The 26863-nt window shown below is 37.0% G+C and overlaps 1 protein-coding gene across 5 annotated transcripts; it reads right to left on the bottom strand.

Moving 5' to 3' along the window:
- Positions 1-7453: 7453 nt before the first annotated feature.
- LOC149254459 (polyadenylate-binding protein-interacting protein 7-like) lies at positions 7454-23677 on the bottom strand. 5 transcript variants are annotated; one of them, XM_089460165.1, is made up of 7 exons: positions 23482-23672; positions 22822-23015; positions 10289-11148; positions 9490-9934; positions 9001-9071; positions 8287-8411; positions 7454-8194 (listed from the first exon to the last, which is right to left on the bottom strand). In XM_089460165.1, the coding sequence occupies exons 3-7, from the start codon at positions 11087-11089 to the stop codon at positions 7891-7893; spliced, it is 1746 nt and encodes a 581-aa protein (XP_089316291.1). In that variant the 5' UTR covers positions 11090-11148; positions 22822-23015; positions 23482-23672; the 3' UTR covers positions 7454-7890. The 5 variants fall into 5 exon arrangements, 4 of the variants coding, with proteins under 4 accessions (XP_089316291.1, XP_089316290.1, XP_089316289.1 ...); XR_016267166.1 differs by lacking the exon at positions 22822-23015 and adding an exon at positions 8836-8899 and having other exon boundaries at positions 8105-8194; positions 23482-23677; XM_089460164.1 differs by lacking the exon at positions 22822-23015 and having other exon boundaries at positions 10289-11196.
- Between the last annotated feature and the right edge of the window lie 3186 nt (positions 23678-26863).

Genomic DNA, 26863 nt, shown 5'->3' with positions numbered 1-26863 from the left:
AAATTAGTCACATGGGTAGCATCACTAGTTTTGAAACTTGGAATGAAATGAGCCATCTTATTAACTCTATCCACAACTACAAGGATTGAATCATTACCTTGTTGAGTTCTCAGTGAACCCTGAACAAATTCCATACCTATTGAATCCCAAGGTCTTTTGGGAATGGGTAATGGCATGTATAATCAAGCATTCTGACTTCTCTCTTTCGCATGTTGACATACCCTGCACTTACTCACGTACCTTTGTACATCTGTCTCCATCTTAGGCCAAAAATAGAAGTGACTCCACTGCCCAAGTGTTTTCTCAACACCAAGGTGTCCAGCGAACCCGCCATTATGCTTTTCTTGGACCAAGTTTTCCCTCAATGAGCAATTGGGAATACATCGCTAATTTTTCTTGAACAAAAGCCCATCCTGCAACATAAACTCTTTTCATGAACTGTTGTCCCTATTGACTGGATTTTTACATGTTGCAAAAGCTTCTTTAAAATCAGCGTCAATGTCATACAAGTCCTTCAAAAATTCAAAGCCTAAATTTTGTATTTGACTTTTCTGCATGATTAAGCATCTCCTACTCAAGGCATCGACAACCTTATTTGCCGTCCCACTAATGTGCTTAAAAACAAAAGTGAAATTTTTGGAACTCCATCCACTTTGCATGTTTATGATTTAACTTATGTTGCTGCATAATGTATTGTAAGATAGAATTATCCGTGTATAGAACAAACGCGTTAGGCATCAGATAATGCCTCCAATGCTTCAAAGCTTGAATCACCGCATAAAATTCTTTGTCGTAGGAAGAGTATTTATGTTTTGACTCATTTAAATTCTTGCTGAAATATTCAAGGGGCTATTTTCATGGCTCGGTGTAGCTCCAATGGTTGTCCCACTAGCATCATGTCTCACCTGAAAGGGCTTATTGAAGTCTGGCAACTTCAATGCCGACTTCTCAATGATCTTCTTCAATAGTTGAGGAAAAAAGTATGTTGTTGTTGTCCAATAAAATCATTGCCTATTATGTTTGATGGTGTCAATGATAGGTGCACAAATGCCACTAAATTCCTGATAAATTTTCTGTAGAAGTTGGTTAAGCCATGAAAACTTCTCACCTCAAAAATGTTCTTAAGTGACGGCCAATTTACAATTGCGTCTATCTTCTTCGGATCCATTTTCTAGCCATCCTTAAAAATGAAAAAACTCAAGTATACAAGCTCACTTTTCATAAAAGAACACTTCTTCATGTTAATCAACAGTTTTTCTTGTTGCAATCTCTCTAAAACATACTTCAAATGTCTTAAGTGCTCTTCTTTAGTTTGATTGAAAATTAAAATTTCATCCAAGTAAACAATGACAAACTTACCAATGAACTCCTTCAAGACTTCATTCATCGGCGGCATAAACGTATTGGGTTCATTTGACAAGCCAAATAGCATGACCATCCACTCGTACAAGCTTTCATTGGTCTTGAAAGTTGTCTTCCACTCGTCTCCTTTTCTTATTCGAATTTGATGATAACCACTTTTCAGGTCAATCTAAGTTGCTCCATCCAAGCAGTCCATCATATCATCCATCCGTGGAAATGGAACCCTATAATGAATGGTGATCTTGTTGATTGCTCTAGAGTCAGTGCACATTCTCCATTATCCACCCTTCTTTGGACTTAATACTATAGGTATGGCACACGGACTCAAACTTTCTCTTATTAGTCCTTTGTCCAACAATCCTTAGACTTGCTTCTTCACTTCCTCGTTCTCTTTGGGTGTCATTCAATATGCAACCTTGTTCGGAAGACTTGCTCCCAGTATCAAGTCTATGTGATCACTGATGCTTCTTTTGGGTGGCAATTCATCAACTACAATATCATGAAACTCATGCATCAACTCCTGAACTTCAATAGGTAAATCTACAATTTTAGTGTGCAAAAGTACTACCTTTGGCTTGCAAACCACTGCATAGCTTACCTCTTCTTCTTCCATCTGTTGTAGAAATTCCCTTCCACTAAGTAGCAGTGCTTTTGGGCTGCTTGTTTCAGTTGTACCTTCCTCTTTCAATGGTACAAGAGTGTGCTGGACACCATTCTTTTTGAACTTATAACAATTGCTCTCTCCATCATGTGTCACCTTCCTATCAAACTGTCATGAGCGACCCAAAAGAATGTGACAAGCATCCATTGGCATTACATCACAAAGCACCTTGTCTTTATACCTACCTATCTGAAACTCAACTTCACTTTGTTCATGCACCAACAATTGGTGTCTTTTTTGCAACCATGATACCTTACAAGGTGTGGGGTGCTTAATCTTTTTCAATCCCAATTTTTCCACCATTTCTTGGGAAACAAGATTGTATGTACTTTCATTGTCAATCACCAATTTGCAGCATTTGCCTTTTGCCTTACGCATTGTCTTGAAAAAGGATTTCCTTTGGATTGGTTCAACGGTTTCCTTTGTTGGTTTTAACATGACTTTGTGCATCATCAACACCTCTCCAGTCTGGCACATTCTCTACCTCAAGTATTTGTGCCTCTACTACTTCAATTTGAGCTATGTATACACCTCATTGTGTTGTATTGTCATTTTCAAGACATTCAAAAGATCGGTGACCCAATTTGTTACATTTGTAACACTAGTAGACAGTCTCTCTGCCTCTTCCTCTACCTCATAGTTTTTAAAACCGAACCAGTGACCGGACCGGTCCACCTAATGAACCGGTTTACCAACCGAAACCGGTCTAACCGGGACTGGTTTGGTCTAAACGAACCGGTTTTAGAAAAATACATTAAATAATTATTTTTTAATGAAAAAAACTATTTTTAAGATTTAAAACCATGATTCCAAGCCAATAGAGACAAAATATGCAAAGATTGCTCATTGATATACCATGTAAAGCCTTAAAGGTGAATATATCAAAATGGCACCGAGTGCAATACATATCATCGACAAAATACATAAGCAATGAGGCTCTAAATGGCCACTAGAGTGAAAAAATAAAGCCTACAAACTATGGGGCCAGTGGCCTACTACAAGACTTCAGTCTAGACTCTACATATATGATAATAGTAATACTATAATAGTGATCAACATTATCACTTGAAGTTGAAACTTCTCATGAGTCTCAGTCATCATGATCAAACTCAGTTGGTTGAGTCTCGACTCCCAAACTGTGTAGCCACAAACTTCTCTATTGGTTTAGTGACTTGAGTCTCAAACTTCTGAAGGTATTCTGCCCTAATATGCCCTATTATTTCATTTGGTGCTCCACATGGCTTTACATGGCCTCCTATCCCAGCCAAGTGTTGCTTGAACCTGTTAATACCCCCTCCTTGAATGGATTTTTGGCAATATTTGCAGATCATTTTGCCATCAATCATATCACAATGAGCCCATGCAGTGTCTTCGGCTTTTGGAGGCATGATGACTCCCTGGATGGTAGATCATAGAAGTGAGAAGTTTATAACACAAAAAAAAATTCATGAACAGCAGACTCAAATGAGGAATTATCAAGTGCAAATCCTTACCTGGAAATGCAAACTAGCTCCCTTAGCCTCCTCTTGAAGATGGCAACTCCACTGATAGCTACACACTTTCTCCAAAATAGCTCCAACTCCAACTCCAAGATGACTACTTCAGCATAAACTCCACACTCTCCAAGCTCACAAACAAACTCACAAACACTCACAAACACTCCAAATCAGTTGTGTGAGACAAATGAGAGTGAGAGGGGTCTCTTATAGCTTGGAGAGGGCCTTTTTGGAGGGAAAACCCCCCAAAACCCCTAAACCCCAAACTACCTGCGCTTTTTCATAAGTTACGGTGGGCTTGCCATAAACCGGCCGGTTCCGTCCTAAACCGGCTGATTTTGACCGGTTAGGGCTAAATTTCGGTCACAAGGCAGGGTTAACCGGGTTTTTAGGCCGGTTCCGACCGGCAGGCCAGCTAACCGGCCGGTTGGACCGGTAACCGGTTTTTGTGAGCGGTTTTAAAAACTTTGCTCTACCTCTACCTCTCTAGTAAGGTCTTCCTCCTTTACTACCACGTTCTTTCTCTGACTGCGCTTGCTCATTTGAGTTGCCTTCATCATTATTTTGCACAGGAGATTTCCCTCTTCCATTTGTCTGTCCTTTCCATTTGGAAAAACTATGTCCTCTGCCAGAGCTTTGCTTCCTAACTATCTTTTCTTCTGTGTTTAAGGCACACTGATATACTTTCTCTATTGTCCTTGGAGAAAGTACGTTGATTTCATCTTGGATATCTAACCTCAAACCATTGATATACCTTGTTGTCTTCTCCCGGGTATCTTCTACATAGTCTGCTTTCAAGTTCACCTTGTAAGACTCTTCAGTGTAGTCCCTCACTGTCATTATCTTTTGTTTAAGATTTTTCATTTGTTTATAAAGAGTTAGCTGGTAATCCTTCAGTGAGAACTTACTTTTCATCTTTGCCACCATTCTATCCCATCTCTTGATCAATGGTTTGTATGTCTTCCTTCTTTCAGCCTATACATTGTCCCACCATAGTGCAACATGGCTTTTCAACTTTGTCACGACAAACTTGACTCTCTTATCCTCGTCAATTTCCTCGTATTAAAAATACTTGTCCATCTCATTATCTCACTGATCCAATCTAGTAGATTCTCATCTTTCAAATTGCCATCATAAATAGAGATTTCAGGGTTTGGCCTTGAACTTGAGCCCAATACTGCTCTCAACAACTTAATCTCAAAAGGCGCTGCTCCTCCTTCAATTTCCTCTTCAACCTCACTAACGTCTCCACCTTCAGGGTCTCATTGTCTCCCTACTTCCATGGCTTCTAACCAAACTTACAATCTCCTTATCTCTTCCCGAAGTTCTGCATTACCCACAGGGCTGCCTCTGCGACCTCGTGCCCTTCCTACTCGCTTATTCATCTCTCTATACTGTAGAGACCAACAACGTTAAGGCACTAATACCACAAATTGATCGCTGCTATCTCAGCAAACCACGACGCTAGTACAAAGGAACAATGAATCGTTACTATCTCGGCAAACCACAATGTTAGTAAAGGGGAACAACAAACCGTTGCTATCACAACAAACCACAATGTCGTACAAAGGGAACGGCAAATCGTTGCTATCTCAACAAACCACAGTGCCGGTACAAAGGAAACGGCAAATCGTTGCTATCTCAACAAACCACAGTGCCGGTACAGGGAGTACAACAAATCATTTGTATCTCAGCAAACCACAATGCTAGTATAGGGGGAACAACAAATAGTTTTTCCCAGCCACGGTCTATACAAACACAATTTAAAGATCCCTTCTTAACTCCCCAACCAAAGATCTTTTTGGAAAATCGTTCACGTGTTACCAAATAGACCCCGCTCTGCACAAAACCTAAATGTCAAAATTTTGAATTTCGTCTTCCTTTGATTTCAAAGTGCTCTGTATTCTTGAATCTATAATGTAAATGACTATTTCCAATACACAATCTTGGATGCGTTGGATTAGAAGATTCATTGAAATGTGATTCTCCAGGTTTTCATTTAAATGTAAGTAACAAAGAAAATACAATGCATGAATTCCTCATTCAACACAATTATTTAATGACCAAATAAATTTCAATCTCCAGATATTAATATTATGGTTCACAAACCTCACAAACACATATGCAAATAACTATCTCACAAACACTTACAAATTTCGATTTGTTGATTAAAAACACTATCTCTGAGAAATGATGTTCAATGAACTTCAATCTCCTACAGAGAAAAAAAACAATGTATCTCTCTCAGACCCAAAAACTTCCATCTCTCAAAAAAGTAAAAGCAATTGTCCAATAAGTGAGTTCATGGATGTGAATCAATTTCCCTTAGCCCTAACTACCTACTAACTATAAAATCATTTCTTTTAACTAGATATTCCTAATTAATCTTAACTGAATATCAAAACTTTGCACAAATAAACTTTGAAATGTTCTACCCATGACATGTGATCAATCCATCACATTGTTAAACTCTTGATCTGACTTTAATAACTTATCATTTTTATGTGCTCAGCCTAATGCACATGCATCACTTTGAAGTTCGGGAAAAAAAATCCAACTCCAACAAACTGAAACACCTTACCTATTGCATTTTTCCTTTTTCCATATCCTGGAACCACCTATATTGGAACCGCCCATATTGTATGTACCTCTCTTTCATAGTGAGAAGACCACCTATATTGGAACCGCCCATATTGTATGTACCTCTCTTTGATAGTGAGAAGCTACGGACCAAGGAAATTGTTTCCATGTGTTTTAGATTAGATTTACATTTTTGCTTTGTACACTATTTTTATAAGAGCTGCTTCAATGCTCCCATTATGTGTTGACATCATCGTACCAAGCAATCCCATTGACATATTTTAGTGGTAACTTGTTGAACATTAATTATATTATTTATCTCCAATAATTTCTTAATTCCACCAGAATGATCAATTGGGCACTGCAGAGGGTCGATAAGGCCAACAGGGACGTCCTGCCCTCTTTCTGTTAAGATCTTGAAAAGTATTCCCTGAGATTTCCACCTTTTGTTGTTGGAATGTGATCGGTTACTAAAGGAACCTTGAATTAATCTCTATTGTTACACCCCGAACATTAATTTTAGTGAAAGACCATAAGAGAATGTCCAACAATTGAAAAAGGTATTTTAATTCCATATAGCAAGATGAGACATCATCATCCAAAATACATTATTTTAGACCTCATGAAAGTAGGGCAACTTTGCAATTAAAAATGAGTATTCTAAGACGCATTCAAAAGATGCGTGCAAAACGGTTTCTTATGTAAAAATGGATTTTACACATCGGGACCACAATTCATCTCAAAGAATGCACCCCAAACACAAATACCACAAGAAAATCTCTGTTGAGTTCATGTATTCCAGATGCCATCCACATCCTGTGCTGAACCTTCGAAATCCCTGGTAGCTACTTCTATATACAAAAGTTAGATATCTAAAAAACACATTAATGCTTTGAAACAGAAATGACAAGTGTTGTGGCCAAGTTCTAGAAAACTGGTCCAGAATTAGATATCACCTTCCACGGTGGTGGCAAAAATTAACCCAGTTTGTAAATTCGGGCATCAACCAAAGGCATGGAGTTGCCATTTACATCCCAATCGGAAAGTAGCATTTTCAAGTTCTGCAATTCATAAAAATTCAATAGCCCAATTACAAAACCCGGCATTACCATACCCAGTATGTGAAGTGAAAGTATTAATATTCATTATAAAAAATTCTGAATATCAGCAATCCATTCCATTAATGAACCGTGTGCAAATAGAAAATAGAAAATACAGATCTTAGAATTTTTGTAAAACCAAAAAACCACACTAAATGTCCAGCACTATAAAACTTTACCCAGAAAAATAAAAAATAAAAAATTAGTTATGAACACCAACCAACAAGACCATTTAGAAGTGCACAAGAAAAGTATTAAATGAAATGCCCTGTACCCTGTTAAATTAATTGGCTCGTTTAATTACAATCTTAATAAATGAACAGTACTCAATAAAAAATTAGTGAATGCTAAAATTCTGAAGTCCATCCTTTTCTGTAACAGGCAACCCAAAAATTCAAGAGCCTTGTCACTTGTTTTCTCACTTTCAGGAAGGTAAAAGCTTTTTGAATAGGCCACACTTCCTGTGGTTTGCGGTCTATGGCACATATAGGGAGTTACATTTGAAAACTAACATCTATCATTTGCTTGAATGATGTAAATGTTACAGTAAAGATACAGATCATGATACATATATCTCCACGGGCAGATATTGAAAAGGACTCGAGATCCCTGTTGCTCTTCCTATACACTAAATGACAATTATGCAAGCCTTTGGAAGGGAGACCATATTGCACATCTCAAATATCTCTAGTCAGTATATAGAAACACGTAACATTCCTGGCTGTGGTTCAGTGTAATCAAGATGCTCGTCCTCTAATAGGTACCTTTCAACAGCAGCAGGCAACCTTGCTGGTGTACGAGATCCCTTTGTATGGTGTCCTGTCCCAACACAAATTAAAACCTGTTGCCGCTGACCAATAGACCTTGCTTTATTACGGAGACCAGCAAGTTCATTCTTTAATACATGTATGGCTTCATTCACGTGGAGACCATGAAGATCAATCAACCTATCCTCTCCTTGAATGAGGTTTGGAACATGAGTAGTTCCTACATTCCTGCAAAGGCACAAAACTCTAAATACAATGTGGCCAGAAAAACAGGTTAGGAAAATGCTAAAGCAGATTGTTTAACCCAACTACTTCCAAACCTCTGATGATAAATTGCTTCTCCGGCTTTACGATGAGCAGCTTTCATTAGCCCATTGTGCCACTGCCCTTTTGCACTCAAGTCCTTTGCAAGAGCCTTGTTACCTGACACGTAAGCTTGCCGAGCCTGTTTCACAGTCATCCATCAGTCAGCTAATTCACTGAAGATGAGATATAAGCAACTTGGGTTTGGACTTATTTAGCAATGCATTGTTCTAGCCAGAAAAGAAATATGGAAAGCAAATACCTAACTACCACAACCTCATTTATGTCCGATTACAGTTCCAAGTGAGTTATTTTTTCAACAGAGAGGTTCCATTATAAATAATCATCAATGTTAAATCTGCACTCCCTAGTATGTATGAAACTAGTGATCTTAAAAAGAAGTGATACACAAGATATGGACAAGTTGACATTGGCGTTAACTTATAAGAGTCAACATTTGAGTAGTCTACAATATTATCGAGTATTCTAGGTGCAGATAAGAATGAACTTTTCCAGATTGTGGTAATTGATGCGATTAGCATTTGCAAAGGAATAGAGTTCCTCACATATAAAAAGGTAGAAATTATCTACAGTAGCTGAGGCTTTAAACCGCAATGTAACCATTCCTTGCTACAGAAGATGATCATGATAAATGGTAAATAACTGTAAAATGTAAGAAAATTGGAGAAAAATGCAACAGCAGTGACCAATCACACAATGGAGTCCAGTACCTGTTCAAAATATGCATTTCGAACACGGGCGTGATCCCGAGCTTCTTCTCTCAGGTTTGAATACATACTCGCTGTTACCACAACATGAAGCCACAAGAAAAAGCATATATACATCAGGCGAAAATACTAGATAAAACATCAAAGCCTGAGTATTACCTACATACCCATGTTTGAAAAAGGATAAAGACTAAAGACATAAGGATAAGCAGTTGTCTATAACGCGACTTTTTGAAACTCTTTCCGGCGGGTTTTTCCGGTCGAAATCCGGCAGGAATTTATTGGAATCGCAAGTTTGATAGCTAGTTTCTGCACAATGAAAGCGTCCCAGGGGTTTTCGAGGGTGCTGAATCCAAATATGCAGTTAAAAAACCATTTTAACTGCAACAAATCAAGATTTAACCTCAATTTCTTCCGCCGGATTCCGTCACCTGAATCTCCAAAAAGTCGCATTATAGACAACTCCTAAGGATAATGCCAAAAAAGAATTACCTACTGCTTCTCCAGTTTCAAGCCAAAGTTGTTGATTCTGGCGAGTACTAGTATAGCTCCGTAGTCTGTCGCCATTGATCACTCTGCTATTCACTGCAGAGGAACCTGATGAAACTTGAGTATTTCTACTAGACCCAAGATTTATATCCACAGCACCATTTTTCTCATATTTCCACTGACCAGAATCAGATGCACTTTTCCTGACAACTGTAGCAAAGTCAGTGGCAGATCTAGAACCACCAAGATTACTCCGTCCACCTAAAAAAAGCTTATCTGCCTCCTCCCTCCTAAGTGTGTTCACTGCTTGTTGGACTTCACTGTCTGTATATTGTGACAGGCCATTTAACATTTCTGAACTCAATGCAGGAAAATCCATGCTAGTAAGGTTTGGAGCAGACGGTGTCCTTGTATGAAAGGACTGCTGTGAACCAGCATCATCTTGAAGCTGCAATCACAAAGGGGTTAACAGTATCATGCCAATTAAGATTGATCTTATCAAATCAATGTGTGAGCCAATTACGCCACTCAAAATTGTTTGTAATACATAAAAATACTGTCAAAAATAGATAATAATAAAAAAGTGTCAATTCTCAATAAGATCATCCATGATACAGCAACAATACACGTAAGAATATAGAAATAGATGCAAGATGGGAGATAATTTTGTTCATAGTAAAAGGGCATCAGACAATCCATTCATGCGACAATCTTGAAATCAAAATCAATTGGAAATATAATTGATATGAAAGCATTTAATGAAAAACACTTTTATACTTGACAATATCATGCATGCCAGTACCTCAAGTTGAGTAAGCATCTCCATTGTCAAGCTTAAATCACCTCCATTTGCATAGTATATGTCTGCCAGACTCTCAGCTGCAAAACCTGGGAATGCTGTAGCAAGAAGCTCCACAGGATTGATATCACCATTGTCTGAAAGTGCTTGTTCTCCTACCAATTCATTCAAAAACCCAACATCACATTCATCAGCACTGAAATATCCATCTCTGTTTTTCACCATCTGCTGATCATGACCCATAATATGCTGCTCCCATCCACTAGAAGCAGATAGAGGTGCCATTCCACTACCAGATCTTCCTTCCAAATGCTGAGGAAATGCAAATTTAGACTTGCCATTGGTAAAACTGACATCAACACTTTGACACATCTTGTCAAAAGCTAGTTGCCCACTTTCCATTACACCCTCAGACTTGGAAGCACGTGGATAATCATGACCAGTCAAACTTCCTGATAAAAAACCCTCAGACTCTTGCAAAGCATCCTGTCCAAAATCTGGTGTAATGTCGTCAGGAAGCCTGAAACGCCAGTATTGCCTCGTCTCATCATCGGAGGTGCTAGAGGTTGCTGACTCGGTTCTATTTAAGACAGCTTTACCACAGCTCTCTGCAGCTTCTAACTTGAATACATCTGTGTTGTTTGCACTGCCAGGTGCAGCTCTAAGTGCTGAGGGAACAAATTCTGCAGCATTTGGATTTAAAGAGGACTGCTTAGTAGCTGACACTCCTTTTATGGATGGGTTCATCTTTTGTTGTAAGATAGAGACCGGTGAGAATGGAGCACATGGAGAGCCTCCTTGCATGAAAATTATTATTACCCAGTCTTTGCTTCGAAAATAAGCGATGAGAATTCAGTCCAGTTCTGACAAACAACTGAGAGATATCAATAGTAGCTACTAGGTAGCAAAAGCTAGCTCAGAAGCAACCAAAAAGTTAATCAGATAAACGTTTTGATCAGCAGGTCATCCAAAATTCTGAATAGCTGCTAAGTGTAATACAAGTCAGAAAAAGAAATTATTGCCAGCAAGTTGGCTCACATTCAAAACTCAGAAGGGGTCAAAACAAATAGCTCCCTGAGCAAAAATTACAGTCCACTTCAAGATGAAAAAGGTCCTAAGAAGTGTAGCTCACAACCAAACAAGGAAAATAAGCACTTATTGAAAATTGATAACAGAGATTTGTACCAGACAAGACATCCACACAACCTACATATGACATATCCTGTCTTTATATCAATTGCCAACTCATCAAGAATGCCTAAGTCAAATACATTCTTAGTTCTGGACATACCAGAATTGCACTCCCACTAACAACAAGGTGAGCATCAGATATAGAGAATACATTTAACTGCAGCAGTAATAACCATAGCAAAATAATACAGCCAGAGTGTATCTTCTTAATTCAGAGTTGTGACATGGTCAAACATTGATATCAGAATTTTATATTTAAAAAAAACTGTTGTGGAAAATAATTGCAAAATATAGATGAGGTTTACAAATACTATAAATAGAAGTAGTGACAGACCACAACACAAAATTAAACCTTTACAAATGGCAATTTACAACATAGAAACAATCAGAAGTGACCAAAACAATCATTATGAAAAGGGAACAGAAACATCCCAAATCTGAATAAATAGAAGTATATAAAAAAATAGTGACATGAGGACTTATGAGCAAAACATGGTCCTTCTGAAAATGCATTATATGATAAATATGACCCATATATGATACATAATAAAATATTAGTTAGTGAATGGTCAGCCCAGTTGATTAGCTGTGGATAGAATATGGTAACAAATCGTACTTCCTCTACATAAGCCTCTCAGAAGGAAAAATATATCATATGATTTAAAGGATAAAAACTTCCTCCACCGACATCTATCACGCTATCCCAAACCCATTTGACTAGCTAATGATGCATTTTAGTTCTCTTACTCTTCGCTAATCACATTCATTTTATTTTCTCCACACTCAACATTGTTTGACAACCACATTGGATAGCACATAAAGGGGGGGGATGGGAACGACGTCCATGACTTTGTTTTAGTCTACCATTTTGCATCAGCAGAAATCAGAAGAAATGAAATGGAACTTCTCCAATCCCACTCTAAACTGCACAATATCAATTACAAAGCATAGAAGAAACTCCCAGGAAGAAGAATGAATCATAAAGGATGTGTGATATTTCGGGCTATGGCCTATAAATTGAGCAAACAGCAGAGATGCATTCAAAAACAAATGAGAACAGCAATAAGGGACCAGGGTAAATTGATAGTGTCAATGAAATATTTGATGCTTGACAACTTTGGGAATGCAATGAAAGCCAATGGCTGTTTGTCTAAAAGAAAGATATTTTACACGCAAGCAAAAGGAAAGGCTAAAATATGTCCCCACAGCCTATCAAGGTGCAATAATAGTAATTGATATGATATCTTGGAGTGTTAACTAATCTCAACTATCGAGCAAAACTGTTTAATTGATTGAGCATAAATGTACATCCCCACAGTATCATACTGGGTTACTACTGCACAAAGCCACTCCTACTTTCCTCAATCTCTTGTTTGTTCCCACAAGTAAAAGTCATCAATGAAAAAATGTTGATGATCTAGATTGACAGCCTATATCTACTTAAAGAAGATCAAAGGCTACAAGGGAGAGTATATTTCAAAAACTGAGTTTGTTTTACAATTTTCTCTCATTAAATCACACTTATGCTAAAAATACACATTAATTATTATTAACAAGTCAAACCTTAAAGCTAGAGCCTAGAATAGATTAGAAGTCTGGATTTTAAAATGCTAGTTGATGGAGAATTCCAAAAATATGAAATGCATTCAATTATATTAAATGATTATACACGTCAACAACATTTTTAGGCTATTTGTGGTGAATATGGCACCAGAGGATGTTTTTTTACCTCAATTTGTCCCATGATGCAACTATTTTAAGCTTTCAAAACATAATTCAAACTAATTTGTCAGACCTTTGAGAACTGTCTCAGCACCCTACGTCTGATTGCAACTCAAATGTAGCTGGACCAATCAGAACACATTAACTGAAATTTCAAGGATGAAACAGAAACAACCAAAGAAATCATGAATAAGCTTGCAACTTTTAAGTCGAATGTATTTCTTAATAATATGCTTTATTTTATTATTAACAAAGTCACTTACTCCATCAAATATACCCTTTTGGGATATGATGGCTATTACTTATAGGGAACCAGCAAAATAGAACAAACCTCATAAGCCCAATAACTTATAGAACATTAAAAGGAAAAGTGTTTCAAAGAACACAACAGATTTATCTCAAACATTTCAGACCCTAGTTTTCACTCAAACACTAGTCTAGGGAACAGATTTGCAATTTTTTACTACATATACAATCTTCAAATCATTCAACACGTGTTTAAAAGCATCCTACTTTAATCTGAAATGAAAATTGTAAGTCAATTCAGATTAATCTAGTCTGCCCAATTATGTAACAACCAAAACTATCTCAAGAAATACTAAAGAAAAGGAGATATACATATTTTTCAATGACAAAGGAAGCAAAGGACAAAGCCACAGCTAAAAAGAGATAAACTTGCTCAACCCATAAGCACATAGCACTTGATCCATGGAAAAGAAAACAAATTTCCAACCAAGTTTCCGTAAGAAGGGGCAAGTTTCAAGGACAAATTGTTAGACTCCCTTACTTTTCAAGTAACAGCATCCCAGCATCCGATAAAACACATGCATACAAGTATAAACTATAGACTAAAAGGATAGGCAGAAGCAAAAGGCAACAGACTAAAAGGATAAACTGCCTTTCCTAAGCAAAAAACAACACAGACTGACAGGATAAATTTCCTTCCCTCTCCTTAAATATATCTGATTATCAACCCATAAAAACATTTGGCTAGTTTCATGCCAGCACGTGTCCAGTTCAAATACCCCTGGGTGAGGTGCACTAGCCAAAATAGTTTACTGGGGATGCCATCTACGAATGTGGAAGCATCCCAGATTTCCTGGCAAGTTTTTACTTGGAAAAAGAAATAAATCAACCCATAAAACAATATAAAATAAAATAAGTAAATATTGTTTGCATAATGTATAATTAGAAAGCAGTCCATGTAAAATTTCAAATGCAGTTTTCACCATAGAAACTATTAGCACAGGCAGTCCAAACCAGTAAATGCATCCCAATACAAATATGTATAAATTGTCCAACAAATATGTTTGGATGACGTAAGTTGTTTGTACATACAATCTCAGCATTCAAATTGGAGAAACTGACCACTAATAGAAAGCCCACATTTAGTCATATTGTGTGCATATTTTGCAGGATCATCCGCTCTATATTCCAGAATTGCTTGGTTCATACAAATCCCACTCATGTCTTCCAAATGCTACAAAATAGTTTATGCATGTCCTTAAGTAATTTACATAGTTAAGTTTCTTACACAAAGGCAGACAGTCATTGTTAGATCAACTGAGAAACCACTGGAACAAAAAATAAAAATTGTAAATATTTTTGGCAGATTGCAGGCCACAGGGAATGGCCTAGCTCTCTGTATTGGGGATGCCCAGCATTAGCATTTGTATGGAATGTCTCGACTCTCAACATTACCTTGCTGTAGGGGAAATTCCGTGACATTCCCAAGTCATTGACTACAGAAAAATGGCAGAGGAGCACATTTCCAAGGCATCCCCTATCCCAGGGCACAGACTATAGTAAATCCAAGGGTTGCCTAGACCACAGGGAACATGTGCCCAAGAAAAATAAGAAAATTTAACATTAGGCAATCTTCTCAGCAAGACAAGCTAAATTAATGCCATTACCCACACAACATAGACTAAGGAAATCCTTGGGTTGCCTTCTAGACCATACGGAGCATGTGCCACAGAAACATAGAGGAAACTGTAAAATCAAGCAATCTGCCCAACAACACAAACTAAATTAATGCGATTACCCACACAATACATAGGTAATCATCGTCTTTTTTGACTAAGAAAAAACACAGGATGTGTATATGAAGAATGTAATTTCCAATCATCTTATGAATTAAATTACAGTTTTTTCTCCAGATAAAATGAATAAAAAAATAGGTATTCATTAAAAAGTAGTTATCGATTGCAAAGAACTTAAACCATTAGCCTAAGCCTATGCCTCTCATGCATAAGCCTCGATTACCTTCATATTGGATTCAAAAGCTGTAAGTTACCAAAACATTTCCCGTGTATTTCTGTATCTGATACAAGACAGCTGGAAAACACCATGAAAATGCTTCCATGCAATTCGTTGTCTGAAAATGCTGAGGATTACTGCTTATTATCTCATAGAGTGAATGCACTTCCTGCTGCCACTGTATTTGCCAGCTCAAAGTCACCAAAACATTCGCCTTGTACTTATGGATCTGGTACAGGACGGCTAGAAAACACCATGAAAATGTTTCCAGGCAGTTTGCTCTCTCAGACACTGTCCATAAGTTACAACAGATATCATATATGGAATGTTTTGAATTGATTTTACTTTTCCAAACTTTTACTAATTTTCTAATATTTATGAATATTAATTAATTATATCAGAATTTCTTAACTGATAGAAATAAATTTCTGAGATCAATACCTATTTTCCCATTCCTAGTGAAATATGGCTAGTTTCCTACCACAGTCCCAAATTTTTCAGTGGAACACAATCCTTGATAGTTTACCTCCGTGGCACAAGTGAAGGAAGGGCATGAGATGTTAAAATTTTACAGAAATCCCTAATGGCCATAACAAATGTCTGGATCTCTGGATGCACTGTTGCATTATAAGCAATTCCAGTACCTGGTCATTTCCTCTTCCCGTCAAAACTTCGTAATAGTTGCATGCAGCTTCAATACCATGGAAGGATCGCACAAAAAGGCCATGATAAAGGCACAATTGGTTGAATACAAATAGTCATGACGGGGTGGAAATATGGAATGAAACAATCAATTAGCCTCTTGGTTATGACCAATGTTATTAGATTGGTGGACCAGACCAATTTACAGACGGAGGAGCCCAATCCAGAACATAGACCAGCCAATTTAGGCTGGTTCCAACCTGCACTGGCCACCAACCGATGGGGCCCACCGACACAACAATTCAATAAAAATTAAAAATTAAAACCAAAAAAAGGGCAAAGAAACCAAGATGTTAAAGAGTGGTTCCACCCACATTGGACTCCATATGAAGAAAGTGGAATTTCATTTCCCATTTAGAATTCAGTAAACAACATTTTACAGGATTTCAGCATTTCAAGACTAGAATCTATCATGAATGAAGAATGGTATTGGCATTTAATCAAAGAGTAACAAGCCCAATATGTAGCCCGATGTTAAAGATGTTCAAACTCATTTGTCATGAACTAGGTAAAGATGTACCCCCTTCAAGTCAACACCACCAGTTAGCCGCATGCTAAACATTCTGCCTTCAGCCAATTTCTTCAAAATTGGAGGGTGTTGACTTGAACAACAACAACAACACAGGAGATGGACTTGGATCCACAATTGGCACCAAGCACTGGTGTTGATATCCCTCGAGGATCAAGGCAGAGGTCAGAGGAAGCAGAGTGTGCTACAAATGACAAGGACCAGAAGATAGTGGATGAGTTTGTTTATATGGATAGTTGTTATAACTTATAACATAATGTTTTTGGACCCCAGATGCCATTTAGAACCTTGTTGTTATATGATTTGTTTCTGATATGTATCGCACTCTGTGCCATTTTGCTATATCCACCCTTACATGCTACATGCATAAGCAAACTTTGGATATTTGGTGTCTATATGTTTGGATTTATATTGATATCAGTGTGTGCATGTGTATGTATATATTCATGTACATCTATATATATTAAAATTTGCATATTTTACAAGGGGGGGAGGGGTTGCTTATAGCACTGTAGGAAATCTTGTTAAAAGGTATCCATGGGGATGGGGCAAATGACAAACAATCAGGCAGAAATGCATGGATTGTTATTGGACAATAACCATACAAGCGACAAATATTAACATCATGGGGCATTCGCTTATCATCATTCAGCATTTATGCAACAGAAACCTCGCCTAGGGTCAAGCATTCAGAGAATCTTCTGAAGCGAATAAAAAGGCTCCTGGAAGATATCCCACAAAAAAAAAGTACTTTCATATCCTAAGAAGTCAAAATGAAGAAGCTGACAAGTATACAATCCAAGTCTGCCAGCTTCAAGCAAGGCAATTAGAAATAAATGGTGATTCAGGGTGTCGTAACCTAACCTAATCTCAAAGACTTAAACATTGTTTTATGGAAGGATCCATGACCTAAGTCAACCTATTAAAAAATTACTACAGGACCCATGATTATAAAATAAGAGATTGAGAATGGGCTCATATAAAATTAAGGAAGGGGGGCAGACAGATGTCTTGGCACCCCAATTATGTTTGTTGCATGCAAAAAAAATAATTTTGCAACCGCTACAAAGGAAGGGCACGACTCGATGGACACAGTACAAATCCACCACAACACATCTGCATATGGCTATGATTGCATTCAAGGGAATGGCAATTATGAAGAGTTATGCTGCAATAATGCTTTCCTCGTGTGGGATTTGGCAAAAGGCATATAAAATGTTGCCGAAACAACACAGCGGACCAATGTGGCTTACCATTTCGTAACTCAACTTGGGGATAAATCACCGAGGAATTCGCAGAAGGATTTGGCAAGGCCCGTGGAGTAAATATTGACACCAACCTGGTGCGAAATCTTCCTCAGCAAGGATAATTTGTTTGTAGGTTGATTTCTGGCCTTGAAATGAGTCTTGGATTATCTGCAAGCCTACTGGTGATCTTTGAATATGGTGGGTGGGAAAAAAGTATTTAGAGTATGGTTAGTTTATAACTCAATATAAACCATTCTCCAAATTGTTTTTGCTACAAGATGAATGGACTCGGCTCTTGACAGGTTGACCTAAATGGCAATTTGTTGGAAGAACGATCACTGTATTGATACACAGAAACCCATGTTGGTCACAGAGAGGTGCCTGTTGATGGCTTTGTTTGGTGGCGTCATGTAAAATTGGACAACCTGTTGGTTTGAGAGTCCTCACTGGTTCAAAATTGGGTCTGAACCCATTGATTTCAGCATTGGCTTCAGTTGGAAGCACTGAAGTACAAGGAAGCTACACAACTGCATTGAAACAAGACAAAATTTGGGGATTGGGGGCAGAGAAAGAATCTTATGTCAATGGGCTCAGTGCCTATGAGAATAGTATGTTCAACGTGACTCAAGGAAAACAGTGATTAAGTGTATAATGAACAGTTGGCTGAACCAGCTCTTGGAGGGGGGAGAGGGTACTGTGGGAAACGAAGGATAACAAATGCCCTTTTTGAAGCGATAGGATCACGATGTGGAAAGGTAAGGAGGGTGATCTTGGCACCAACAGTCATGACAAGTACACCAGCTACAAATGTAAGGACAGGGCCACTCAGCTAATGGAGAAAATGGATGCCCTTCAACTTGATTTATGAAATTGCAGTAGATGGAGACAAGTGTGAATGTGTTGGAGGAGGTCCAAGCTTTAACAAAGAAATCAGCCAGGCAGATGGTTCAGACAGGCGCTTGTCGACAGATAGTTGATTTAAAAGAACAAGTTCATATTTTGACTATAAGACTCAGTGAAAATAATACTGAGAATTTTGAGAAGATATGTAGTCCCACAGAAGTGTTAATATCAATATCAAAACATAGGGACAAGATAGAAGGAAAATTGTGGCCCCTCAAATTAAATCTAGGAAAAAGAAGACCCCAAATGGAATCTCTAAATAAGAGAGGAAAATCATTCTTCTCATCATGGTTGTTGGATATTTCTGTTTTGTGAGATGAGGTTCCAATGGTTTTAAGACCCCTTTTTCCTTTGATTGGTTTTGGTGGTGAAAGATTCCACCCTAGCCAATACCCTCTCTTACTTTATTCTGCCTCGAATAATCTTCTGAGGCATCTCTCATCTGGTTTTTGGCAAGAAAAGGGAGATTTCGGTGGTTATTGGGTTGAAAAGACACTTTGTAACATTTTTCATATACTCAGGTTTCTATGGCTAATATCTAGGGCAGCGAGGCAGTCTGAGGCAATTTTGGGAACAGCGAGGACCCCTCTAAGGCTTGTCTGTGTCAACACAAGGCCTTGAAGACTAATTGTGACAGCAAAACAGTTCTGTGGTAGCATGGGTTCATAATGCCCCTTTTAGGGCTGCAGACCAACCTCAGGAAGCAGCAAATCACCTCCCAATTCCACCATCTGAGACAGCAGCACTTTTCCAGGCATTGACGTGGGGCAGTGCAGTGGTTTGAAGATAAATTTGGGCAGCAGATCACCCCTCTGTGGCAGCAAGGATTTCAAGAGTCCAACTGTAGCAGAAGACAGATTTTAGGGCATTGAGGTAGGCTGCAACCTATTTCCAAAGGCCCTGTTGGATAGCCACCTAATCCCGTGACAGCAAAGAAGGTGTGCTAAATTCCCCTTGGCAGCGAGACATGGTGGAGAGGGTTTGGAAGCAGCGGAAGCCCAGATTGGTATCAACAACAGCCTCGAGATAATCTCACGCAGCCTGGAACAGTCTGGAGCAGTAGGAGGTACAAAGTACCAAAGATAGAGGTAAGGTTAGATTAAATAGCACAGTAGGATTTGTGATAGCAATTACTGTGTTTTTGGATTGTAACGTAACATTGAGAGGACTGGTCCTAAGCTCTCTATGTATTGTGGAATTGGTTTCATGTGAATAAACTGTTGACTGCATGGTTACCTTATTGTACTTCAATAATGAATCTGGTTGCAATAAATTGAGGGAATTATTGTTGAATTCAAATCTGTCATGAGCTCTTTCCTAACCCTAAGGGCAGTTTCAAAGCAAGAACATTGAAATCCAATGTAAATAAAATCACCGATTTTTTGGTAATGTGCCAAAAAATTGTGATTTTTTCCTTTGGCATTTTTTTCCGATTTTCCCGATTTTGAAAAAATGAATATATTTTGTATTTTCAGAGTGGAGGCTTCTGTGAGAAGAGCAATTATGTTCTGGCATTTCCAGATTACTCACACCAAAGTTTTTGTGGTCGACATTTCGAGCCATCAAGTGTGGATGATGGCTCAAAACATCAACCAGAAAAACTTTGAAGTCAGTAAATCTGGAAATGCCAGAACAATATTTTTTATTTTTTAATGCTTGTCGATTTTTTCAAGCATAATTCCAAAACCATGTTTTCTGGACTCTTGCCGATTTTTTATCAATGCTGCTGAAATCCCCAGATGCAACTATATGTATTGTATGTGCCAATTTTAGCAGAAAAAAACCCAAAAAAACAGTGGATATTTAAGTTGCACAACTGTGCTTAAAAATACCACATTTGAAGCAGCTCTTAAAATCACCTATGGTATACAACCAAAAGAAGTTGTAAGTCATTGCTAATGGTGAGATAGAAGCTTTAAATTGAATGTATGAGCTATTCCAATTTTACTTGGGGTTAGCAAGGTTTTTAACATAATAGGGCCCCTTACTCTACTACCTAAAGCTTGCCTGTTCATTTCTTCCACAATAAGCTTTAAATTGAATGTATGAGCTATTCCAATTTTACTTGCGGTTAGTAAGATTTTTAACATAATAGGGCCCCTTACTCTATTACCTAAAGCTTACCCATTATTCATTTCTATCACTGCAATGTGGACCTTGAAAAATTACTGGAACTTGATTGGAAATTGCATTCATCTGTCACTTGAGAAATCTATTAGTGACACCCTCTTGCCAAGTTACTCTATCCTGAAGAAATACTTTTGCAAATGAGTCTGCAATACATAGACCAGCCCAAGGGGCTAGCTCAAACACTTGAAGTTGATTGAACCATCCACTCAAGGCATGTTGCTGACAAGGAGGCTATGGATCACAAGTTCAATTCCACTCAAGTCCCTCTGGGTTACCAGCCTCTATTGTGGCTAGTAGTTCAGCTGCCCTCCATCCAAAAATTCCAAGGAATGGGGGGAATCTCTCACGGTATTCTTGGGAAAAAAGAAAAATGCAATACATTTGAAATTGATAGATCAAGCCAATCAGTGTGCTCATAAACACAACTGTGCATAGTCAAATCCAAACCAAAGCGATGAATAAGCAAAATTCAGCTGACTTCGATGCTAAATATATAGCACAGAGGCATCATAATTAATTTCCAATGAAGATTGGGGTGTCACCAAATAAATTTGATCTACTATGTCAGCCCTGAGCGTTAGCTCAACTGGTTGAATCATCTTGCAACCGATAAGACATGTTGACAGGGAATCTATAAGCTACAGGTTCAAATCCAGCCAATCCCCTCAGGTTTGCCAGCCACTACTGTGGCAGTTGAGCCATCCTCGTACAGATATTTCAAAGTTGACGGGGAGGGATCCCACAAAGGTTTCCTTGGAAAGAAATTTGACTTACTATGTCTTAAACTAGAGATTTTACTTTATTTGTTTAGTCCACAAAGAAGTGATCAAAATTTCTCACAAATAATCTTTGTTCATGGTGTAAAGAAATCTCAACATCAAACTACATAGTACGACTTGGGATGAACTTGTCAACTTTAATAAGAAGGTACCTTCGGAATTGATAATGTAGGATATAAAAATACATCTGGAAAATTCAAGTATCTTTGTGCTGATAAGATACTGTAAATATATCCGAAGCTCTTCCCAGTTAGTGTCAGAAGTTTCTTCTCAGTTACTTAAAGGAGAACTAGCAAAGGCTAATATTGTATTATACCCAGGATCTTCAACAAAAATAGACTCCAAAAACATCAGAAACAAACAAAATTGGTCTAAATGCCAGTACAAATGCAAAAACCTCCAATAAAGCTAATAGAAATCAGTTGTGATTCCCAACAGGGCCTTGCTTCACTCACTTGTGAGGTTAAAGCGGTATGAAGTTGTCTACCAGCATTCCATTCTCGCTACGGTTTGCACCTGCTGAATGTCATGTCAGTAAAGGGATGAGGTGAGGCCAACACTCGCAGCGAAAAAAAGGGGAATAGATACCCCTCATACCTGACAATAGGCAGTGCAACCCCCAGGACTCTAAGGTGTGTTTCTCAAAGCCACTTCCAAAAAATATTTAAAATTAGGTAAAACAAAACAAAAAAACTACTACAAATGCAATAAAGTGCTCGTAAATGCCGTCTCGATATCAAAGGAAAGGCCTCCCAAAAGTAAGATGACCAGAAAGAACTTTACAAATCAATTCAATTTCATCTGATATCAAGCTAACGTTCTATTTCCTAGTTGTTGAGTAGGTTCACCACGGCAGTGAGAACTAATCATAAACAAATAAGTACGTAGCCGAAAACGGCCATCTTAGTACATAAGCTCGCATGTTCACCCACGAGACGCTAATGACTCTTGAAAAACAGAATCGAAAAAATAAAACCCAGAATCGCCAATTATCATCGATTCAAAAATAAGATTTTTATTTTGGAAAAAAGAAATTGTAAAAAATACCCAGCGGAAAGATGGTATTTTTACAACCTTTTTATGGACCGCCTTTACCGATTTTTTTACTGTGCTTCTCTGCGTTTTTTTGCCCATTTTCTGGATTCTTTCCCGGATTTTTAATTTCCGGACCGTGCCGAGTTATTTCCGCACACGATTTTTACAACATTGACAGAAACCACTTCTTTCGGTAAAGAAACGACGTCCAACCCTAACGCCTGCTTCGAGATCTATTAATATTCAGAAATCACAAAACTTCAGGCATCCAGACTGTCAGAAGAACATTTTCATTGCACCATGTGTCTCAAATTTCAAATCACATTAACTCTTTTCAATTGCAGACACAACAAATGCCATAAAAAGCTAAACGATTAACAGGATCAAGAAAAAAGCTTAGGGCTTCTACTAACAGGGCTCAGTCAAGCTTACCGAGCCATAAATTTCAAAACCCCAAAAACAAAAAAACTACACGAAATACTGAAAAAAAAAAAAGGACAAAGAAATCCAGGGCTCGAAACCCTTACAATACAAAAACGAAAAAATCCTGAAAAGCGGACTTAATCTTACTCAAGGCTCCGAATTTACCACAGAAATAGAAGAAGATGCCCATAATAATCTCAAACGTAAAACATCGAGCTACGGGGTATGATTCAAAGGAAAGATAAATTATAAGAGCTCAGGGTCATCGAGAGGTACCTGGTTCGAATCCCGTCCGTCGGGATTATGGGGTCATTTGAGAGCTTCCATCCGGGCGGATCTAACACTCCTCGGCACTTCGAAACCCTCACAACTCTTAACCACCACCACAAGAAAATAATGAAATGAGGGGAAAATCCTACCACCATTACATTAGCAAATTTCAATTAAGTTAATTTATAATGTCTTTGGTTATTGGCGTTTGATTAAAGCTGTTACGAGCTTAAGCAAAAGTAGGACTCCAAGGGTTCACAATAAATATTTGTTTAAAATAATATATTTAGATGAATTAGATTTTCACAATATCTTCTCATTATCCCACAATAAAACCTTTTTGTTCAACGTCGGTTCTATGGTTGGGTGGGATGTAAGTAAGTTCTTGAGTTCATATCATAGATTTCGTAAATTGCGCATCTAGAGGGTCGTGCAAATTCTCGAGTTAATATAATACATATGGTCCCTAAAATGTCCGGTAAATTTTTTTTTTACTTAATATAATACATAGGTCAAGTGTCACATGGGTATATAATATATTTATAATTATAAAGTATTTTATCATTAGAAGTATAAGTTATAATGAGTTTAGATTTATTTTAACTCTGGATATATCAAGTTTCAAGAGGGATTAAATTTTAACTCTAGATCCACCAAATTCCGAGAGGGATCAAATCTTAACTCTTGATCTACCAAGTTCCGAGAGGGATGTATTTGCTTTATTGTGTTGATTGGAAACACTCATAATTAAATAAATAAACTCACTATAGTTCGAGAGGTTTATATTACTTGCTCTAGAATCTTCAATCATTGCAAACTTCCATGTTCAATCTTCCTCATATTGGTTCAAAATGGGATTGATAACTTAGTAGATTGGCATAGATGAAAGATTTATGAATGGTAATGTTGAGGAGGGAGGTGATGCCATAAGCAGTGGCGATGAGTATAAGTTAGAGGAGACAATAGAGACAAATTAGGCCCCTAAAAATGATGCACCACCTCCATTCTTTTTTTAACTAGAATTGATACCCAGAGAGGTTTTTTCTAGTTGGTTGGATAGAAAAGGTATTATTTAAATCAACTACTCACAAAAGAAAGAGGGGATTGATTCGTGCACTAGTGCACATTTAGCTTGCCTCAAACTTTTCTTAGCCTTCAAAATGGCATAACCTTAGTATGTTGAAGTTTCACAACAGTATGTAATATAGCCAACATATGTTCTCTATCGCGCTTAACATTTTGCACACCCCTTGCTTAATTTTCAACACACTATTAAAATAACTCCAACACCTAGTTCATATACACCAACTAAATAAACAACTTAATGCAAAACACCTAACAATATCAACAACCTAAAGGGTCAATGCGCCTACTGAGATGGGTGATCAAGTTCAATCAAGGTTGTGTTTGTCCCTATTGACATGGTTTCAAGGACAATATCACAATCGTTTCATATCAATGTGTTGGAGACCCAACTTTTGGGGACAGTCTCTTTTGATCACTTCATCATTCTTCTCATGTATCAATATGTAGCAATGGTGATTGTAAATCGTCCATTCAGAAGTCCAAACAAATAGGAATTAAGTTATGGAGTGGCAAAGTATTTGAAGAATTTTGGCTACACAAATTTGTGTATTTATTAAGCTCTATTTTTTATTTCTTAGATTGTAATGTATGTAGTGTCAAACACACGCAATCATTCCATCACACTGTTAGAGTAGTTGTGTCTCCATAACATTTTCATCACTACTAAATTTCTAACCTATTAATGTATGAGCATTAATATTTACAATTGAATAATCTCTTACATTCTCTAATATATGATTCATTATCTAATCCACAAAAATGAGTTAATATATGATTCATTATCTAATCCACAAAAATGAGTTATACATTGTTTTGGCATACTAGTATTGGTACTTGAACTTTTCAATTGTCATAATACATTGTTGTTATTGCTCCAATTGGTATTTAATGTATTATGCCACAAATCAATTATTTGTGTTTGGCATGTAAATTTTTTGGGTTTCCACTATGCATCTTCATTATTCACTTAAACATCTACTTTAAATTTTCATGTCTTATTATTAAATAATCTACTTCGATACTCTCCTGGATAAAATATAATTCACACGAATTAGTTGTGGTTTTTGTAATTGATTCATGTAATTGATTCGTTGACATAATTCAACATTTTTCCTATTAATAAAAAAACATATAATATTTTATTCAAAACTTATTTGAATGTGAATAATAAAAGTCCATTAAATTGTGTTTGCATACTTAGCATACTTAGATTGATTGAATAATAAAAGTTCATTAATTTATTCCTACCTGAATAATAAAAACTCATTAATTTGTCTATATATTGTTAGATTGAACCATTTATTCAAAACTTATTTGAATGTGAATAATAAAAGTCCACTAAATTGTGTTCGCATACTTAGACTGAATAATAAAAGTTCATTAATTTATTCCTACCTGAATAATAAAAACTCATTAATTTGTCTATATATTGTTAGATTGAACCATAAAAATTTATTATTTAAAAAACATACCTACATACTTTATCAATGAAAACATCAATTAATTATAAAAACACTAGAAACCAAAAATAAGTTAATGACAAAGTCAAAATGATTTGTAATATAAGAATAGTTATAAACTTAATATTAATATTAGAAAATGTCATTGGTCAATACAAAATCACATAATAAAGTAGAGATAAGAAACTTCTCATTGCAACTTTGGCACTATCAAATTATTTTACATCTAGATATTGATATTCATTAAAAGGTAAAGTTGACTTGAAGGATTACAATTGACTTGAAAGATTGTAAGGAATATAATGTGTAAAAATGTAAGGGAATAGTGAAAATACATCTCAATTAAAAAAACAACTTCAAAGAAAGAATAAAGAAGAAAAAAAGCATTGAAAGGTGTTAGTCCAACAAAATAAGAAATAATGAAGAAACTCTAAAAAATGTCTTTCATCAAAACATTTTTTATTTAGAAAAATATGACTTCAAAGAAAGAATAAAGAAGAAAAAAATCATTGAAAGGTGTTAGTCCAACAAAATAAGAAATAATGAAGAAGCTTAAAAAAATGTCTTTCATCAAAACATTTTTTATTTAGAAAAATACTTTTAATATATAAGGTCATAAAACAAAGGAGTTGTCTATAATGTGACTTTTTGGAGATTCCGGTGACGGAATCCGGCGGAAGAAATTGAGGTTAAATCTTGATTTGTTGCAGTTAAAATGGTTTTTTAACTGCATATTTGGATTCAGCACCCTCGAAAACCCCTGGGACGCTTTCATTGTGCAGAAACTAGCTATCAAACTTGCGATTCCAATAAATTCCTGCCGGATTTCGACCGGAAAAACC

This window comes from Pinus tabuliformis, chromosome 7, assembly GCF_031772625.1.
Source record: "Pinus tabuliformis cultivar Carrire ecotype Pingquan chromosome 7, CPIR1, whole genome shotgun sequence".
NCBI classification, from domain to species: Eukaryota; Viridiplantae; Streptophyta; class Pinopsida; order Pinales; family Pinaceae; genus Pinus; species Pinus tabuliformis.
This window is presented reverse-complemented; position numbering and strand designations above follow the sequence as displayed.

What these genes read in the sequence shown, in the direction of transcription:
- LOC149254459 (XM_089460165.1), bottom strand. Translation starts at nt 11,089, where the DNA reads ATGCAAGGAGGCTCTCCATGTGCTCCATTCTCACCGGTCTCTATCTTA. An exon ending in TGAAACTGGAGAAGCAGTAG is followed by an intron (nt 9,072 to 9,489) that starts GTAATTCTTTTT and finishes TTGTGGTAACAG; the next exon opens with CGAGTATGTATTCAAACCTG. An exon ending in GAAATGCATATTTTGAACAG is followed by an intron (nt 8,412 to 9,000) that starts GTACTGGACTCC and finishes ACTGTGAAACAG; the next exon opens with GCTCGGCAAGCTTACGTGTC.